Source organism: Chrysemys picta, chromosome 2 (genome assembly GCF_011386835.1).
Source record: "Chrysemys picta bellii isolate R12L10 chromosome 2, ASM1138683v2, whole genome shotgun sequence".
NCBI lineage: Eukaryota > Metazoa > Chordata > Testudines > Emydidae > Chrysemys > Chrysemys picta.
The window spans coordinates 117473191-117494388 of NC_088792.1; the positions used below are offsets into that span (position 1 = coordinate 117473191).

Below are 21198 nucleotides of genomic sequence, written 5' to 3' on the forward strand. Positions count from 1 at the left end.
CAGGAAGCCAGGTATCACAGTCCTGGGGAAGGTTCTAGCTGCAGCGCCACCATACTGAAGTAGTAAAAGAAGCAGAGTTGCTTTTGGGATAATACTGTTTTCCTTATACTAACAAAGTTCCTTGTTCAGTGTGGAAGTGATGCTTTTTGTGATTCTTTCCCATTGTTGAAATTCATCTTCACTGCACAAGGATCTTTGCAGTCCTGAGCCTCATTTCAGATTTTAATGTGGGTTTAAGGGATGCAGAGAGAGTGGAGCAGGCTTTCGGCTCCAGAATTAATTTTAGCTCAAATACCCTGTGGAGTGTAACAGGATATTTGTAGACAGATTCAGAATGGGAACCCGTTCAGGAGCAATGGAGACATAAACAGAAGGTCTGGACCATGGAAGACTGAGGATTGTAGACAAATCTGTTTGGAGCTTGGTGGGATTTGATGTATGCTCCAAGGAAAGAAGAGTAAACTCTCTCCCGTGAGATGGTCACTTTCTTGTTTAGATGTTCATGCAAAGTAGAAAATTGAGTTTCTACTTCTCTATGCTTAGATTCTACAGATGCTAGTGAAGCTCATGTGGGGAAGTCATCCCTCTCCCCCAGCTTGCTTATATCCATGACAATCTAGAAAGCCCCTGCTTCATCCCATGACCATTCAATAGCTCTTCCTCCCTTTGATCTTCCAACAACACCCTTTGTACATTTGATCATCCTATTGCAGCAGCTCTTCTGCCACTGCTCAGTCCAAGTGTGGCGCTCTTCAGGAGCTCATAGTCCTTCCTGGGGCTTGTGGGAGTTTATTAAAGGCTTATGGTTTGGGATCAGGGATCAAGGATCTGGTTGAGGGCTGCAGTCAAACTGGGGAGTTACTGCATAGGTTTCCCTTGCTTTTGTATGAGAGCTCCATAAAAAACATGATGTGTTTCTTTTTTCTCCCTGCAAACTCCTTGTGATATTTAAAAAATATATGAGCCCCAGTACAGAAAAACAGAATAAAACTATACACAAGTTTGTGTTCTGTTCACATCACAAGCCACTCTGGGTTTGTTTAATTAGAACCACGGTATTAGTCATTGCACAAGGATTAATTTTTACCACAGCACGGAGCCAATCACCAGGGAGAGCTATATAACAAAAGTTTCTTCATTTGTTGTAGCTGCTTATGAGACGAGTTTTTTTTGTTTTTTGTTGTATGTGTTTAGTTTTTTTTAGGGGAGGGAGGTGTCCAGTACTTTGACTGGTGTAGATGAGAAACTCCTTCTAAAGCTGGCTGGTATGCACTTCATTTCCATTAGAAAAGAAGTCTGGTAACTAACTGGCTTGAGAGCTACATTACACAAGGACACAAATGGTTAGTAATGAATATTTAGGCTGTAAATTAGACACCTAAGATCACGAAACACGTTTGAAGGTGGCTTATGAACTCTGGCAGCAACGTAAAACAACTTTCAACTGTTTTTAGGATGAAGTCATTTCTTCTTCATTTTTACCAGCTGTGAAAATTGGAGACAGCAATCAAGCAATTGGAGAGGAAAGTTTGAGGCTTGATTTGTTGTCTGCAGCACTGAAAGATGTTCAGCAAACTAGCCTGGATTATTTTCCTAATGCAGTCTGGTTTTATAGAAGGGCAATGGTGGTGGCAACGGCTGTGGGGCACCACACAAACAACTACTCCACCTGTAGCCACAGCTGTCAACACTATCACTTTAAACGTAAGTGTGCCTAAGGGCTACGTAACAAATGGAGTTTCACTGAGTCGGACTACAGTTAGTGCAAGGGCTCCTGCAGGGAGCATCACTTCCACAGTATCTTCAGGTGCCACTGGAGTTCCTTATGAATCTACTTTGCCAGGTGGAGAAGCAGTAACTAATTTTTCCAGAGAAAAAGCTCTCTCAGAACTGGAGTTAAAGACAGGAAAGAAAATAAGTCAGGGGAAACAAAAGAAAACAGGTAATACTAGCTGTAAAATAATAAACTACTACGACAACGAAAATTTCAGTGTTGTGTTTTTTAACACTTCATTTGGCAGAAAAATATGAGTGTGTGTATATATATACTTAGAGAGTACCTGCCAGAGCATATCACAGGAGCTTCCGTAATCCTCTTAAAATTGAAATGATACCAGGCAGAGACTGTTGGAAATAATTGCCATGTGCTTGTAGTATCTTTCCTTGTGCATGCTGGAAGTGGATGTTGGCAGTAACAAAGCAATATCTATCTTTACTGTCACACTGCTGCAAATGAAAGTCAAGATTTTAGTTCATGATATTGACTTTCACTTTAAGTAGTAGGTCTGTAACTACAGCAAGAAAAATGTCAGGAGACTGTATCCTCTGAGACTAAACTGTACTCCGCATGTAAAAGTCTCAAAACCCTTCATGCTGTCTAAATGTATTTGACTTTAGCAAGTAATTGACAGAAGTACTGACCAAAAAATGCTGTCATAATTGAGGTATTAGGTTTTTTTCTTGAATAGATAAGACACCAATTCCCTGATGATTTCCCACCAAAAACAGGGAGAAATCTGTTAATGACTCTCCCATACAGTACAAGGTTGTATGACTATCACACAAATATAGATATGAGCAAAACAATAAAGGGGCATGTTTTCACCTTATAGAGACTTGTGCAGCTAAAACTCCATAGACCAGTTTGAAAATGTAAGGATTAGCAGCATTGAAATGTGTAAATTCCTTTGTTGCAAATTAAACTGGTATGCTGGTAATTAATAAGGCATACTTGGTACTGTCTCCTGGGGATCTTAAGTTAATTGTTATATTCATCCTGTTATATAATATCAGACAGACACATACGGGAGAGCTGCTTTCAGGAGGAAAGAAAATGAAAACAGACATTAGAAACCAGCATGCACAGAAAGTAAATTGACTTATTTTGCTTTTTATTTATTTGTGCTGTGCCCTTGAATTCTGGGCTTAATGGACTTCTCTGACTGAGTCTAAGCTAGCAAATAGCACAGTGCAGACATTAATACAACGCTCTCTCTGAGCACTGGGCTGGCAGGCATTGTCAAAATTTATACCCCATTTACCTCTAGTAGAAATGGAAATAATAGCAGCTATCTCTGTGAAGCATCAGCAACATCCATGAATAGTTAAATAATTAGTCAGGTACTGAAGGCCAAATTCTCCTCTCAGAATTGACACCAGAACAACTCTTTTGAAATCAAGAGGGTTACACGGGTGTGTCAGAAGGAGAATTTGGCCACCAGTCTTGAATCCATTGGCCAAATTCGCCTTCTCCTTCTGATGCAAGTAATCCCATTGACACAGGAGATGACCTATTTTACTTTACAGTACTTTGTGCTTTCCAGTTACATTTTCTGCTACATCCCTTTCGTCCAGTTGCTCAATACAGGCATTGTACCAGTTTAGACTCTGTAGACTCGGAAGGACAAATTCAGTGGTTCTGTGGTAAAGGATGTAAATCAGACATCCTCAAAAGGATGAGAGTCTAAAGAGAATCTGGGTCTAAATCTGAGTCTAAACTGGTGGAATTTACATGTTGAGGGTAAGCAGGTAAATTTTATTATTTTAAACTCCCCTTTGAATCTGGCCCATTGAATCAGGTTGGAGGAAGGTGTGAATATGAGAATCACTGAACCTTAAATAGTTAGGTACCTAATTGGAATGGAGTTGGACCACTTTGTCTTGTATTATCTCCTCTATCCCAGGTATTGAGGTATTAGAGGTAAATTTAAGCAGTGTTAGTTCCAGTTCTGCAGCTGTGGGATTAACAGCCTGACATGCAAAAAGGTTAATTTACAGCTGACTATGTATGGGTGAAATCCTGGCTCCACTGAAGTCAATGGCAGAACTCCCATTGACTTCACTGGGGCCAGGATTTCACCCTAGGAGTCTAGGTTAACAATAGTTCCTATACTGTCGCGTACCCTCCGACCTCAGCTCTGGTTTCCAGGTGAGAGAAGTGAAGTACGATGAGCCCTGCTATTATTATTTTTTTATTTGGTTTGGCTAATTTACTGTACTTCCCCCCCACCCCTTTAAAAATGTAATCTCCTGCCAGACAGTTGAACAACATAGAAAAAGGAAAAATTAGGGATGCATACCAGAACCAACATTGGGCCCCAAATATTATTTGGATAGAGCTGCTCTCCACCACCCCAAACCTACATTTTCTCTTCTTTATCCCCTCCCCAGTGTGAGGGGCATCGCCCCTCTTCTCTTCAGTCTTGACAGAGAAGGCCAGCATGCCATAATCCTCTACCCCTACTGTGTATAGGTTCTGGGGGTTAGCACTGGCATCCTCTTCTCATGCATTCTCATGCGTTACTAGCCCACTGGCTGGCCCTTCACTGCTGTTTTTAGCTGCACTAGCTAGATTAAAGCTAGCGTGGGTATGCCAACCTGAGGTGCAATCATACCTCAGATTGCAGCATAGTCATACGCTGAGGGAAGCCCGTGCAAGTCTTTTTGTTCTGACTCAGCTGTGGCAAGAAGCCTGAGGAATTGGTATGTGATCCTGGAATCTTTCTCTGGAAAGGGATCTTCACTCTAACTCCCTCTGACCACCCACCCCAAAGACTAGGCAAGGGCTGTAGAAGATTCAGTGCCTGAATAGCAGCATTTTTTGTGCTAACAGGCATTCAAAGATTCAGGATTTGCACATCCCTAGAAGCGAGGTATAGGTCATATTGTCCATTTCTCCCTTCCTCTCCTCAGTTTAAACTGCAAGTTGCCAGTTTATGTTGTGTTTTTTGTTCGTTTGTTTTTTTTTTTTATTTAAAATGGTACTGGGTAAAATTAGAAGGTTTGTTTCTTTTAAAATAAACAAATGATTTTTTTGGTTGTTTCAAAACTGTTAGCATAAAGAAAGGGGTGCAGGGAGTGACACTGCAAAATTGGTCCTGTAATTTCCTGCTCCTCTGAATCCTGTTCATTGCAGCTTGTCTAGGGTACTGGCTTCTTTTTTGTTTGTGCATATAGAAATAGTGTGTGATATCATACTTGACCCTATTTTTAAACACCAGTTAGCATATATAAGTGCCTGGAGTTGTTTCTGCTTTGGGGGTGGGGAAGTCTCTGATGCTTCTTTACTCCTCCTTATCCCAGAGGTGAGAAATTGCCCAGCTACCATCTTGAACCAGCAGAATGTAAAAAAAAAAGATTTTTGTTTTTTTGGTCAGACCTCTTATAGCTAATTTCATGATAAATTTTCCTACAATGGCTATAGTATTCTTGGAATAAATTCCAGAAATTAAGTGACTAAGGCAAAATTCTGTATAGGAATTAGCTTTTAACGAAATTACTGTAATTCCACTGATTTCATTTTCAATGCAAACATCTTACAAAGTAAACCCTTAAAATTTTCACAGAGCTTCATATCAAAACTCATCTCTAAAACCAAAATCTCACTTATTGTTTTAATTATTTTTCTTAAAACATCTGTATTAATTTAGGGGCTAAATGAAACTCATTTAAAGTAACAATCTGGAACGTAAACTTTCTTTTGTTCTTTGCCTGACAGCTTGTACTTTCATTATTTTGAAACTATGCAGGCAATCTAGATCACATGTTCAGAAGGATTAATAAAAAGCTTTTCTATAGATTCAAAGGGATTAGCCTCTGCTTTAGTGTACTGTGGTCTCTGTACATTTAAAGAAAGGAAACACTGTAATTATTGTATATGACAAATCATACACAAGAATGTGATAGCAACTGATTTAGGGGCAGTTTCAATAGAAACACCATCCAATTTTTTGTTTAAGGGCATTCAAATTCCCCTAAATCTTTTTTTTTTTACAGGGCTGGTACAAGATTATACATCACTAAAGCTAACAAGAGTTTGTATAATAAAATTGGACTTTATATAATTAAAAATAATAGGCCTGTTTTCCTTCCTATTTGGTACAGTAGGTTTTTGACTCTTATGGGGTAAATTAATTATGTGTTTATCTGTTGGTCTTTCAAGGTATTTATGTAGCACTCACCATTATGGTATTTGAGTTGTGGGCGTATTTGTGACCATAATAATTATATATAGCTAAGTTTTGGTTTATAAGCTATTTGTTGTTAAAAAATGTAACAAAGACTGAATATTAAAAGAAATGTGAGTTCCTGGATAACATGGCAGTTGCTGTTGTTGGTATATACTTAATCCTGCCTCAGCAGGTGAGCATGGAGATGACCTTTCAAGGTCACTTCCAGACCCACATTTCTATGACTCTATGAACATGCAGTTTCTTTCATGAGCAGACAATCAGTTTTGAGTCACACTGAAGCTTAGTGCTAGGGTTGCCAGGTGTCCGGTTTTCGACTGGAACACCCGGTCGAAAAGAGACCCTGGCAACTCCAGTCAGTGATGCAGTGGGGCTAGGGTGACCAGACAGCAAGTGTGAAAAATCGGGACAGGGGATGGGGGGTAATAGGAGCCTATATCAGAAAAAGACCCCAAAATCAGGACTGTCCCTATAAAATTGGGATATCTGGTCACCCTAAGTGGGGCCCCAGGCTAAGGCAGGCTCCCTGCCTGCCCTGACTCCCTGCAGCTCCCGGAAGCGGCCGTCAGGTCCCTGCGGCCCCATGGCACATGCTGCCCCCGCCCTGAGTGCCGACTCCACAGCTCCCATTGGCCAGGAACAGCGACCAATGGGAGCTGTGGGGGTGATGCTTACAGGTGCGAGGACAGCACATGGAGCCTCCCTGGCTGCCCATGCACCTAGGGGCCGCAGGGACCTGGCGGCCGCTTCCTGGGAGCCGCAGTAAGCGCCGCCAGGACCCCACACTCTCTCGTGCACCCCAACCTCCTGCCCCATCCCGGAGTCCCCTCCTGCACCCATACTCCCTCCCGGAGCCTGCACCCCCTCACACCCAACCCCCTGCCCCAGTCCTGAGCCCCCTCCTGCACCCCCAGTGGGAGCCCTCACCCCCCCACACCCCAACCTCCTGCTGCAGCCCTGAGCCCCCTCCCGAACCGCAAACCCCTCAGCCCCACCCAGAGCCGACACCCTCTCCCCCCTCCCACACCCCAACCCCTTGCCCACAGCCGGTGAAAGTGAGTGAGAGCAAGCAATGGAAGCAGGTGGGGATGGAGTGAGTGGGGGTTGGGCCTCAGAGAAGGGGCGGGACAGGGGTAGGACCTCAGGGAGGGGTGTTCGGTTTTGTACGATTAGAAAGTTGGCAACCCTACTTGGTCCATGCTTATATAGCAGGGGTTCTCAAACTGGGGGTCGGGACCCCTCAGGGGGTCATGAGGTTATTATATGGGGGTCGCGAGCTGTCAGCCTCCACCCCAAACCTCGCTTTTCCTCCAGCATTTATAATGGTGTTAAATATATAAAAATGTGTTTTTAATTTATAAGCACTCAGAGGCTTGCTATGTGAAAGGGGTCACCAGTATAAAAGTTTGAGAACCACTGTTATATAGTGCCTGGTCCAGTTCCCATTGAATTGTATTGGAGTTTTGCCATTGGCTTCCATGGCTGGAGGATCAGGCCCATAGTCTGTTAAGCTCTGAATAGCTACACAGGTTTGCAGCTACATAGTTTTGTAGATTAAGGCTGTTATGAATCCACTTTTCTATGGATTTGGATAACATGTGTTGTCTATTCCATATATCAGATACGAGCTACAATAATTGAATTATACACTGAACGTTGTATAATCTTGACTGATTCCTTACAAAATGCCTCATTTGCCTCTATGTACAAAATAACCCCCTACATTATTTAGGTTGTATAGTCAAACACTTGAAAGTTTGGGAATGTCAGATTTACGCCCTTACGCATCTTTCCTGTGTGTTGACCGAGACATGCGTCCTGTGTGGGGAATAATATGTGATCATGTAATTAAAAACTGTCTCATGTGTGAACAAAAGTAAATTCTGGTAGATTCAGACTGGACATAGGGCATAAATGTTTAACGGAGAGAGTAATTAACCACTGGAACAAGTTACCAAGAGTCATGGTGTATTCTCCATCATTGACAACTTTTAAATCACGACGATTGGATGTTTTTCTTAAAGATATGCTCTAGGAATTATTTTTGGGGAAGCTTTAGAGGAGGTCAGACTAGATGATTATAATGGTGCCTTCTGGCCTTAGAATCTATGAACCTGTATTCAGCTGTAACTCCGCCCACATCCTGAACCATAGGCTGGATTTGAACTCTAAACCTTTAGCACTGCAGCTTACCACTTGAGTTATGGAACCAACTATATTAGGTAGCAACAAAAGAAGACTGTTAACCCAGAGAGGGGAAAACGGGCCTCCGGTGTCATGCGGTTAAAAGGGGGAACACAGCCTGGCCCATATTTCCCTTTCCCCACCCTCAGGAAGTGGTGGGCTTCTGCCTCATGTTTGTGACCTTACAGCACGGAATGGAAAGCTGCGGCTGCCTGCTGGGACTAGGAGGTATGCATAGGTAGGAATCTGGCCCTGCTGTTCCCTCCACCCTTCATAACAGCTGCTCCCAGGCATTCCCAGTGCAGTATTTGCACTCTGGTGATGGCATGGGCCCAGCTCTTTAAAATATTTGTCTTCAGTTATTTCTTGAGGAACTCAAGCAAGAGAAGGGATATATGGCAATATTTAACAGTTCATAACTCAGCTAAACCTAAACAGAATTTCAGGGGACAAAGAAAAGGCGCTACTCCAGCCTGAGGGTACTCTCCACAGCAAATTTTAAAACCCTGCTGCAAACAATGGAGGTGTTAGAGCTTCTAAAAAAAAATCACAGTACTCTGTTATAATGGTAAATGTTAGGCAACCTAAATATAGAGGTCAATAACAGTTCTCGCCGTAATAAGCAGTCTGTATGGAAAAGAACATTACACAGAATATCTTAGATAACTGTTAAATGTTTTTGATATAACGGATTCAAGAGAGCTACAGCACATTAAAGGCTAGATTGTGCCATTTATGCCACAGCCCAGCCTCGGGAGTGCTCTAGAGCTGCATTGTCCTAGGAGAATATGGGGGAGAGATTGTGACTCATGTAGGGCCAATCTCTTGCGGGGCTGCTCTGTGCAGTCAGTGGGGGTAGCATTAGCGCTATTTGACTCTGAGCTGAAAGCTGTGTTGTACTTGTAATAGAGGACACAAGTCACAATATAGCTTGTCCACACTCAGTGTAGCTGAACAGCTCAGGGTTTTTTTGGTTTTGTTTTTGGTTCCAGTGTCTTGGTGTGGGAATTCCTGAGCACCGATAAATTGTTGGAGACATGACGGTAATGCTGAAATCTCTACAGCTTACCTTACAAGATAGTTCTCAAGAACTAACTAGTTCTCAAGGCCTCAAGAATTTCTTTCACGTATAGGCATTTCTACACTGCGCATCACTGTAGTATCTGAGTATCTAAATACCAGACTTTGCCACATGTAATGTGTTAGCAGATTGGTATTCAAATCCACAGAGAAGAATTCTGGAGAGACAGGGTGGGTGAGGTAATACCTTTTATTGGACCAATTTCTGCTGGTGAGAGAGACAAGCTTTTGAGCTACACAGAGCTCTCTTTCAGGTCCGGGAAAGGTACTCAGAGTGTGACAGCTGAAACAAAATTGTTAAGCATAGGTAGCTAACACATCTGCTAAGGGACCATTCTAGGGAAAGTGTCCTGCTAGTCTTTCAGATATAAGCCAAAAAAAAAGGGGTGGTTAGTGGGTTACATATTGTTGTAATAAGCCATAAAACCAGTGTCTTGATTAAGTCCATGATTTTTAGTATTTAGCAAAGTTATGAATTTAAGCTCCCAAGCTCATCTTTTGCGGGTATTGTGCAGGTTTCCTTTAAAGCTGAGAACTGAGAGGTCAGATATGGAGTGATCCGTTTGTGAGAAATAATATGGTATGATACAGTGTTTTTTGTCTTATCATTTTTCTGTGTGAGCTCATTTGAGATCATAGTGATTGTCTATCTGGTGTCACCTACGTAGTTGTTGTTGGGGCATTTAGTGCACTGGAAGAGGTACACCACATGTTGTGATAGGCATGCCTAGGACCTATGGATCTTGAAAGGTGTGTTGTGGGGCGTGTCAGTCATTGTAGCAGTGGAGATATGTTTACAGGTTTTGCGTCTGGTGCTGCTTAAAGTTGGATGTGTCCTACTCTGTGGGGAGCTTTCTTTTGCGGATGAGTGTCGCGAGTTTGGGAGGTTTCAGGAAAGATTTTTTTCCAGGATGTGGTCCCCATCAAGTATGGGCTGTAGTTGTATTAACTACTTATGCTGAATAATCTGGTCCACCTTGTACTTAACTCTGACACTCTTAGGATCTTTCCCAGATGTGAAGAAGAGCTCTGTGTAGCTCCAAAGCTTGTCTCTTTCACCAACAGAAGTTTGGTCCAATTACCTCACACATCTTGTCGCTCTTATCTTGGGACCAACATGGCTACAGCAATACTGCAAGCAGAGAAGGATACTGTCAGAACCCATATATTTTTTCATCACATAAATGTAACACCTGGAAAACCCAATTTCACCTGCTCATGATCTTCCAGCGAGCCTAATTCCACTTGTGAGCTGTAGAGTTTGACAAAAGGAATTTTGAAAAACGCTGACTGCTTTCTGGCTGATGGCAATCAAGAGGACAACAGAGGTTGTTTTAACAAAGTGTTGTTAGTGCAGAGCATGATCAGGACACCCCAAACTGACACAGTAGTCACTGAAAACTCTCATTATGTTAATAGCATTGTTCTGGAGCACTATGTCAACACTTTCCTTGGCAACCTGCCATTTAGAAAGCATGTTCAGAAAAGCATTTGATGGCAGCCCTGTATGCAAAATGAGAAAACCCTCACAAAAGAGAATCCCCATTCTGCCTCTGAAACACTTGCTGATTCAGTAGTAGTTATTGAGACCAAGAAAAGACTAGGTTGTGTGACTCCAGATCAATGTTTCTGCTGTAAAATCACCACCAATAATGAGTTTTCAACATCATTTTACTCTGGAAGTAAACTTGGTGACATGGCTCAGGGATTCACAGGGAGCTTGCATTCCAAAATATTTCCTTCAGGATAATATCAATTTTACCAGTCTCTGAAGAATATTTCTCTCTCGCCCCGATGGCCTCTTCTGGCTGAACACTTTGTAGTTCTCAATGAGGCACTAGGACAAGATTTTGAAAATTAGGGGTCTAACGGGGCCAAACATTGAATAGTGCTGATCAAAATAATAATTTTATTGATAAAGCGCACTCCCTTCTGAAAAAACTCTTGGGGGTACTGAACAAAAATAATAAAAACAATTTCTCCTTCATTTATAAAAGAACACCTTGATCTCAACAAAATTAGAAACCAGAGGGGTGAACAAAACAGTAGTGCTGATTTCAAAACACCTCTGCAAAAAAATTGTTAAGGTGTTTTTTTAAAAAGTGGGGCGAGATTAAATAAGCTCAGTTTCAGGAGGGAACAAATGTGGCTGCCAAGGCAGAAGCTCAGTCGCCCACTGATTTCAGACACAATGGTGGAACCCTAAACAGTGGGTGGCATGTGAGTGCAAATAAACATCGGGAGGACACACAAGGAGGAGGTCTTGAATATAACCAATCAATAGAAACTGCTGGGTGCTGAGCACCCAGGAAAATGAGGCCAGTTATTCAGGTGCATAAGTATGGATTTAGGAAACTAATCTCAGGCTCCGATTTTGAAGCCATTGGCCTACATGTTTGGAATTTAAAAGAAATCCTGAAAATGTCCCCCTTGTGCATTAGCCCTTTTGAGGGTTGCTTTATAAATATAGAATCATAGAATATCAGGGTTGGAAGGGACCTCAGAAGGTCATCTAATCCAACCCCCTGCTCAAAGCAGGACCGATCCCCAACTAAATCATCCCAGCCAGCAGGACCGGCTCTAGCATTTTTGCCGACCCAGGCAGCGCAAAAAAAAAAAAAAAAGAAGCCGCGATTGTGGCGGCAGCTCTACTGCCGCTTCATTCTACGGCGGCAATTCGGTGGCAGGTCCTTTGCTCCCAGAGGGAGTGACGGCCCCGCCGCCGAATTGCCGCCGAAAGGGCTGGACGTGCCGCCCCCCCTCTTCATTGGTCGCTCCAGGCACCTGCTTGCTAGGCTGTCCCTGCCAGCCAGGGCTTTGTCAAGCCTGACATTAAAAACCTCTAAGGAAAAAGATTCCACCACCTCCCTAGGTAACCTATTCCAGTGCTTCACCACCCTCCTAATGAAAAAGTTTTTCCTAATATCCAACCTAAACCTCCAGCCCCCTAATCATTTTTGTTGCCCTCCGCTGGACTCTTTCCAATTTTTCCACATCCTTCTTGTAGTGTGGGGACCAAAACTGGACACAGTACTCCAGATGAGGCCTCACCAATGTCGAATAGAGGGGAATGATCACATCCCTCGATGTGCTGGCAATGCCCCTACTTATACAGCCCAAAATGCCGTTAGCCTTCTTGGCAACAAGGGCACACTGTTGACTCATATCCAGCTTCTCGTCCACTGTAACCCCTAGGTCCTTTTCTGCAGAACTGCTGCCTAGCCATTTGATCCCTAGTCTGTAACAGTGCATGGGATTCTTCCATCCTAAGTGCAGGACTCTGCACTTGTCCTTGTTGAACCTCATCAGATTTTTTTTGGCCCAATCCTCTAATTTGTCTAGGTCCCTCTGTATCCTATTCCTACCCTCCAGCGTATCTACCACCTCTCCCAGTTTAGTGTCATCTGCAAACTTGCTGAGAGTGCAGTCCACGCCATCCTCCAGATCATTAATGAAGATATTGAACAAAACCGGCCCCAGGACCGATCCTTGGGGCACTCCGCTTGAAATCGGCTGCCAACTAGACATGGAGCCGTTGATCACTACCCGTTGAGCCCGAGGATCTAGCCAGCTTTCTATCCACCTTATAGTCCATTCATCCAACCCACACTTCTTTAACTTGCTGGCAAGAATACTGTGGAAGACTGTATCAAAAGCTTTGCTAAAGTCAAGGAATAACACATCCACTGCTTTCCCCTCATCCACAGACCCAGTTATCTCCTCATAGAAGGCAATTAGGTTAGTCAGGCATGACTTGTTCTTGGTGAATCCATGCTGACTGTTCCTGATCACTTTCCTCTCCTCTAAGTGCTTCAGAATTGATTCCTTGAGGACCTGCTCCATGATTTTTCCAGGGACTGAGGTGAGGCTGACTGGCCTGTAGTTCCCTGGATCCTCCTCCTTCCCTTTTTTAAAGATGGGCACTACATTAGCCTTTTTCCAGTCATCTGGGACCGGATGCCTGACTCCTTACGGCTGTGGTGGCATATCTAGGAATTATGTTGTCATGAGAAATGTCACCATTCTAAAAGCTACACTCTGACTGGGTCAGTATCATTGTCTAAGGACAAATGCTTATGTTCTTTTCACTCAGACATACACTGGCACAAAATTGAGGCCTTGCACTGTATACTGCATGACTGGCTACACTATAAGATGATTGGCCAGTCAATGCCTTAGGTATGTGCACATGATTTTCTGCTATCCAATTTTTTTCAGGGTCACTAAGTGATTTTGAATGCAACCTGATCTTCCCCTGTTCCAAACTCCCTGTTACAAGGTTAGTCTGTTACCCTTTTGGTCCGGTTCCCATCCTACAAATAATTCCCTCAAGTATCCAACCCTCCACCCCCCAACCCCGTTGTCCTAACTTAGTGTCCGCCATGAAATTTTGGGGGCTGGATTTGTGCACTGTATAAATCAGATCTGAATCAGGTACTTGTCACATCCCTATGGCAAATACAGTGATGTGTGCCATTGTCAAATGCTTACATACAATGACTAAAAGTATCATTTTTGTTCTAATGTCTTGAATGACTTACTAATTAGATGTTAATGCAGGGGTCGGCAACCATTCAGAAGTGGTGTGCCGAGTCTTCATTTATTCACTTTAATTTAAGGTTTCGTGTGCTGGTAATACATTTTAACGTTTTTTAGAAGGTCTCTCTCTATAAATCCATATATAATATATCTAAACTACTGTTACATGAAAACAAGGTTTTCAAAATATTCAAGAAGCTTCATTTAAAATTAAATTAAAATGCTGATCTTAAGCCGCGGACCTGCTCAACCCGCTGCCAGCCTGGGGTTCCGTTCACCTAGGCCGGCAGCGGGCTGAGCAGGGCCGGCGGCTGGGACCCCAGTTGGCAAGGGGCCGGCAGCCAGGACCCCAGACCAGCAGCGGGCTGAGCGGGGCCGGGATCCCAGACCGGCGGCGGGCCGAGCGGCTCAGCCCGCTGCCGGTCTGGGGTTCCGTCCGCTGGCTCCTGCCGACCAGGGTCCCGGCTGCTGGCCTTGCTCAGCCCACTGCCGGTTTGGGATTCCAGCCGCCAGCCCCTTGCCAGCTGGAATCCCAGCCGCCGGCCCCGCTCACCCCGCTGCCAACCTGGTGCTCAGGGTGGGGGGTGGGGATATGGGGGTGCAAGAGTCAGGGCATGGGGTGGGGGGGCTGGGTATGTGTGAGGAGTACAGAAGTCAGGGCAGGGAGTTTGGGGAGTGCAGGAGTCAGGGCAGGGATGTGGGGGGGGGGCTGGGTATGTGTGGACGGTACAGGAGTGAGGGCTGGGGGCATGTGAGGGGTGCAGGAGTCAGGGCATGGGGTGTGGGGGGGCTGGGTATGGGTGGAAGGTGCAGGAGTCAGGGATGGGGTCATGGGGGGATGCAGGGAGCTGGGGTGCAAGGATGCAGGTGTCAGGGCAGAGGGCTGGGTGGGCTGGGATCAGGGGGGTGCTCCCAGCCCCCTGCCCCCTGAGCGGCTCACAGCAGGGGGCTGGAGGGATACACAGCGCCCTGCTCCTACCTGCCTCTTCTCCACCTCCTTACCGGTCTGAGCAGCGAGGGCGCTGGGGCTGCTCTTCTCCCCTCCCTCGCAAGGGCCATCGGCAGCAGGGAGGGAGAGGAGGCGGGAAGAGGCGGGGGAGGGGGAAGCTTGGCTGCCGGTGAAGCCTGCTGTACAGCAGCAGCCGAGAGGACCAAGCTTGCTTCTGCCCCCGTCCCCGCCAGAGAGAGTGGGGGGCGGAGAAGAGCAGGCTAGGTTGGGCAGGATTTTTAATGGCACGCCGCTACCTGCCGGGGTCTGGCTCAGCCCGCTGCCGGGGTTCAGCAGCAGGCTGAATGGGACCCCGGCAGGCAGCAGCGTGCCGTTAAAAATCAGCTCGCGTGCCGTCTTTGGCACATGTGCCATAGGTTGCCGACCCCCATGTTAATGCTACACTGTTAGTTCCTGTCAGGCTTCTCTCCCAGACACATCAGATATGGGTAATTAATACGTTAATGACTACACAGCTCTAAACACAGCATGGTGAAGCATGAGAAATGGGGTGTGCAGTATAAAAATGAATAGTTACAAATTATAAGATTTTGTGAAAATGTTCTTGTGGATGTGACTTCTTTGTTGTTGGTCAGACTAAGTCTTTGTCTACACTAGCACTTCTGTCAGCAAAACTTTTGTCGATCAGGGGTGTGAAAAAATGCCCTCCTGACCGACATAAGTTTCACTGACAAAAGCGCCAGTGTGGACAGCGTTATGAAAGCGGGAGACTTGCTACCACCACTTATTGGGTGGGGGATGGTTTAATTATGCCAGCAGGAGAGCTTTCTCCTACTGGCACAGCATGTAGTGTAGACATACGTGTGATTTCCCCAGCCCATCAGAAAAATAACGAACAAAAGCTTGTCTGACTGGATGGATTTCCCTAATAACTATTAGATTATACCAGTTGACAGTGGAAAACCTATAATGACATGAAGTGCTCAAACATGCTACAGTTTATTAGAGGGTAACACAAAGTGAATTTTAAAACTGGGACAAAATAATTCTTACTATGGGTTTGAGAGCAGTTAACAACAATCAGCTGTTAAGTATTATATAAACTAGGCTCAACCTTAACTTGAGGAGGTGCTACCACCATCTCACTATAATTTTTTACTCTCACTTTTTTTTATTTAGTCATCTTATTAACCATAGAACCTCTGACAGTCTTTCCACCCCACACCCCCTTTATACACAGATCAACAATAACTGGTGGTTCACTCTAACTTCAGTGCACATTTGTACATTGCAATGAATTGAGACCATATCAGGCTTGCAATCCCGTTCGGTTTAAATTGTGTTTAACTCCATTTAGTTACGTCTCAGATTCTGCCCCCAGCATCTTGTCTGAATAGGCAAGTCATTGGGAAATTCCACATGAGCAAGGTGGGTTCTCAATCACCTGGTGCTCCACTATCACTATTCCTCCTAAGAGCTGGAGTAGCTTGCATAGCCTTTGTACATCTCCATCAGCTGGGGGGCATGGAGGGACTAGAGGATAATCATGTAGTGATGGACCCTCCAACCATGGTACCAAAAAGTTGTTTGTATGCTGCCATGCCAGAAGTCCCTGCAGAATTGGGCTGTGTGGGCTTCTGGTTATCCCATACAGCAGAACTGAAGTCCTTCTGCTGTGTCATGGGCCCTCTAAATCTACAAAGACAGGGGGAGGATATGGGCCTATGTGCTGCTTCACTGCTAGCCTCCCCTCGCTCATACGCTGATTTACCCTCTTGCTTTCTTTTTTCCCAACACCAGATACTTAAACTTCTCAATGAAAACTTTTTAAATTACATTTTTTATTCTCCTCCTCTTTGCAGTACCAAGATGCCAAGTTCCATTATTATATTCACCACAACACTGATTGGAAAGCCCTTGAAATGTATAGTTCTAAAAGCTTATCTTACTTTACTTTGACCGCTTTTAGAGTTGCAGACTTTCCATTTGATGCCTCACTCTGACACTGCCTTATGTAACGAGTTCTTTGGGAGAAGGTCGTACTTTCTCTGTAACCATAACTCTTATTGTGATAAAACTTCCACCTTAAAGTGTTGTACGAAATCCGGTATGCATCGTTCTGGGTATTTGTGTGGGAGGCTTTGACTTAAAAGGAAAAGTGTGTGTTAATCACTACTCTGGAGTGTGCACATATCAACACATAACCTTGAGCAGGGCCAGCTCCAGGCACCAGGCACCCAAGCACATGCTTGGGGCGGCACCTGGTAAGGGGTGGCGGGGGGAGCGCGGCGCGGCATTCCGCGGGGGGGGGGCGCCCCGGCGGCGCGGCACTGGGGGGGGCGGGCCCCGGTTGCGCGGGGCTCGGCGAGGGGGCGGCGCGGGCGCAGTGCTGGAGGGGGGTTCCAGCGGCACTCGGCAGGGGGCGGGGGCGGGCTCCGGCGGCGTGGCGCTCGGGGGGTGGGGCGTGGCGCTCGGGGGGGGTTCCGGCGGCGCTCGGCGCAGGGGGGGGCGGGCTCCGGCGCTCGGCAGGGGGGCTCGGGGGCGGCGCTTTTTTTTGCTGCTTGGGGCAGCAAAAAAGCTAGAGCCGGCCCTGACCTTGAGCTCCTGCACAGAGCTCTGTGCCACTCTTAGCTGCCAATGTGGCCTTCAGACAAGGAAGTGAAACATTTCAGTATACAAGGCCAAAGATGAGTTGATTAAACTCTCATTTTGAAAGCTTTGGTTTTAAATAGGGGTGTCAGAATGGTACATCAGCTCCAATGGGCTTAAATGATGGTGTAAAGTGGGCTGGATATCTGAATTGTAGCCTTTTTCCTTGCAAAAGCAGACCTCATGTGTGGCGAGTATTATAGGCCAGGGGAGGCTAAGCTAACCCAAGCCGTGGCCCCTCCCATGCTCCGCCCCAAGGCCCCGTCCTTGCTTCCCCTCTCCCCTGAAGCAGGAGGGGACTCAGCTCCAGCCAGTGGCCTGGAGCTTGGGCCTGCTCGTGGCCAGGGGCTGGGGTGGCCGGGGTGGCTTGGGCCGGCCTGCCCAGTGGTTCGGGGTGACTGGGGAGGGTGGGCCGGGGCTCCTCCAGCTGCGGGAGAGGAGGGTAGCTTGGGGCTCTAGTGCGGGGCGGGGACTCAGGAGGAAGGGGCATGGCCGGCAGGCTAGCCTCCCCGAAGGGGAGAGGGGTTCACACGCCAGCCATGGCAGATCTCAAAATGTAAGCTAATTCCTAGAGAGATTTGTCAATGAATTCATCTGACATGCTGCTTGCAAATTAAGACTTAAAAAAAAAAAAAAAAAAAAGAGGTTGTCACTATGGCTAGAAAACATTGCTAACGCTTTTTGGCAGATCCTTTATTTAGAACAGGAAGTGGGAGACAAAGTTTAAATCGATTAGATTAGTCTGATTGATGGAAGGACTCTTCCTTGCCACACCCCAAATCCCTCAAACTTGTTGCTGGTCACGTGACCCCTCTTCTCCCACCTCCCGAGGCAGACACTCACTTCCCTGGGACCTTAAGAAGTAGTTTGGCTTCCTACCATCCATGTGAATTTCCATATTCGCTAATTTTTTGGGGTTTCCTGTAAGGTTAACCTTAACACCAAATTTCCTGGCCTTTGTTTCCCCTCCCACTAACAGTAGTGTTTATGTGTGGACTCTTCCCCTTAAATTACTGATTGTTTACTTCTAAGGTTAGCTTCACTCTAAAGGTTTTATCTAGAAATATTCAGGTTCGTTCTGCTTGGTACCCAGACCAGAATTATCCAGTTTCCAAGAAAGCAAGAAGAGGCTTATTAGAGAGAGTAAAAATAATATGAGCAAAACCCCAAGTCTTTATAAAATTGGAAAAGCAGGTGAAGAACTAAATTCTTAGAGAATATATGTTGAAGCTAAAGTTGAAGAAAAGAGCATGGTAATTAGTTTTGATTAAATTATATTTTAAGAACTTCATGGCACATGGAGAGTCTTTCCATGTGTTTGTACAGCACCCAGCACAATCGGGAATGCTAGGGCAGAATAGAGCACAAAGAGGGTGACTGCAGTACACATAATAAATATTACAAAAGTAGCATTGTGAGTAATCAGACAAGGAAGGACAAGAAGTCCTTTTGAAAATGTAAATATATGAATAGATAGGTAAAAGTTACTAGCATCCTTTCAGCTGAGGCCTCTTACTGTGAAATTTCCTCTGCTGTTCACCCGAACCAATTTGCTAGTCCTGCTTCAATGTACAGTGAAACATGCATTTATTCCACCATGCTTTTAATGGAAGCTTTTAATTAAGGCTTTTAATTTAATCTTGTCTGCGGCAGTGAAGCACAGCTCTGTAGCTTTTGCACAGCTATTATGATAGGGTTTATCCAACCTACGTAGGTGGTATGATTACATTAATTTAACATGCTGTTGCTACAGCAATGGGCACTGTATAAAATATAAATAAATAAATACATAACATTAAAAGGTGCTGGTGGAAGATTCAGACAATCATAGAACCTTGAGATTTAAAAGGTTGTTTCGTCATCAAATGCATCATCTTCCATGGATTATTCCCTACAGTGCATTTACTATTGTTTTGTGCAGTTTTAATTTTGAATTCTCAAGACGTGGGGATTTCATCATCTCTCGAGAGATGATTCTATAGGCTAATAAATTTCCTGTCAAGAAGATTTTCCTGAGATTCAGTTTATTTTATCCATTTCTTAATTTCATGTCATTAGTCTTAGGCCTTTAAAAGTTGGGTTGACATAGCTACGGCGCTCAGCGGTGTGAATTTTTCACACCCGAGTGCCATAGCTATGCCGACCTAATGCCCTGTTTAGACGCAATAAGGACTACAGAAAAATGCATCTGTCAGCTACTGTCGCTCAGGGAGGTTGAGTTCCTATAGCAACAGGAAAAACCCCTTTCATTGCTGTAGTCTGCATCTATATGTAACCCCTTTGGGGTTTAGAGAGCATGGCCCTTTAAATCTTTTTCCTAAGGGGAGGGGGAGAGTAAGAAAAAAGGAGGGAAACTCCAGGGGTCAGCGCTGGAGCTCCAGGGAGAGGGAGAGGCAGCCTGCAGCCCCTGGAAAAGTGAAGCAGCAGAGAACCTGCCTGAAGCCTGGGAAGGACAGGGCCGATCGGGAACACCCCAGGACAGGAGCCAGGAGGAGCACTGTGCCAGGGAGGAATCACCTGAGAAGGACAGGCCAGAACTGGACCCAGTATCACGGCTGCTCAGAGCTGCATGGGGCTGTTAGTACTGGGGCTTGTGACTCTGCATTGGGAATAAGGAGGAAGGCTGTAGCTAGTTAAGTGGGGAGGTGGTCGCTCTGTGTGGCTTTGCAGAGAGCGGCAGAAGAGGGCACTGGAGGGGTTTATTGGGGGAAGTTCACTGGTGCCGAAGACGACCAGGAGCACCCAAGACTCACCACTGGACTGGAACTTTGCTTAGGACTTCTGAACTCTGTGTGCAGACACATTGCTCAGTGTCTGCCCTTCCAGACTGTGCTATCACTGGGCCTGTGGGGCCTTGGATGCAGCCCTGTCATACTGCTCCCCCTATATTTCCCCTTGTTGTTTTTCTTCTCTCATCCCTCTGTAATAGGGTTACCATTCGTCCGGATTCCCCCGGACATGTCCGGCTTTTTTTAGTTAAAAATAGCGTCCGGGGGGAATTTGTCAATGTCCGGACTTCCCCCCCATGCAGAGCGTGCGCGGCTTACAGGGCAGCCGGCCGGATCGTGCCACTCGCACGGGCTCCGGCAGCCAGAGCCCTTCCTTCACTTCCCCCCTCCTCTCCCCTGAAACTTGAGACCAGTCCCCTCCTCTCTCTCCCTTCCTCCCCCTCCCTGCATTCGCAGATCCCCGGCTGGCCGTTCGCCTCGGCCTCCCCTCCGGCAGTCTGGAGCTCCGACCCTGCTCCCCTCCCCCGCTTCCGAGCGCGCTGCTCTGCAGCACAGTAAGGGGGCCGGGGGTCAGAGAAGCGGCAGGGAGGTTCTGGGGTGGGGGGGGTAGTCAAGAGACAGGGAGCAGGGGGGGAGGGTTGGATAGGGGTCAGGAGTTCAGGGGGGGCTGTCTGGGGGTTGGGGGTGTAAGGTTTTGGGCAGTCAGGGTACAGTGGGGGGGGGTCTCAGGAGGGGGCAGTTAGGGGACAAGGCACAGGGAGGCTTAGATAGGGGGTGGGGTTCTGGAGGGCAGTTAGGAGCAGGGGTCCCAGGAGGGGGCAGTCAGGGGACAGGGAGCAGAGGGGTTTAGATGGGTCAGGAGTTCTGCGGGGGGCTGTCAGGGGGTGGGGGTGTGGATAAGGGTTGGGGCAGGCAGGGGACAGGTAGGGGGTAGGGTCCTAGGGGGCCAGTTAGGATGTGGGGAAGGTCTCAGGAGGGGGCAGTCAGGGGACAAGAGGCAGGGAGGCTTAGGGAGGGGGTGGAGTCCTGGGGGGCAGTTAGGGGCAGGGGTCCCAGGAGGGGGCAGTCAGGGGACAAGGAGTGGGGGGAGGGTTGGGGG

General features: G+C 46.2%; 1 protein-coding gene across 18 annotated transcripts in view; it reads left to right on the top strand.

The window, feature by feature from the left end:
- Positions 1 to 21198, top strand: part of COL15A1 (collagen type XV alpha 1 chain) — a 290708-nt gene that overhangs the window by 79106 nt on the left and 190404 nt on the right. For 8 of the 18 annotated variants that reach the window (XM_065584066.1, XM_065584069.1, XM_065584073.1 and 5 more), the window contains exon 1: positions 1352 to 1942. The exons of 6 other annotated variants lie outside the window; for them this stretch is intronic. In XM_065584066.1, coding sequence (XP_065440138.1) covers positions 1564 to 1942 — 379 coding nt within the window. In that variant the 5' untranslated portion in view covers positions 1352 to 1563. Of the gene's footprint in view, positions 1 to 1349; positions 1943 to 21198 lie in introns of those variants that run through there. 4 more of the 18 variants (XR_010598479.1, XM_065584080.1, XM_065584075.1 and 1 more) reach the window with 3 other exon arrangements.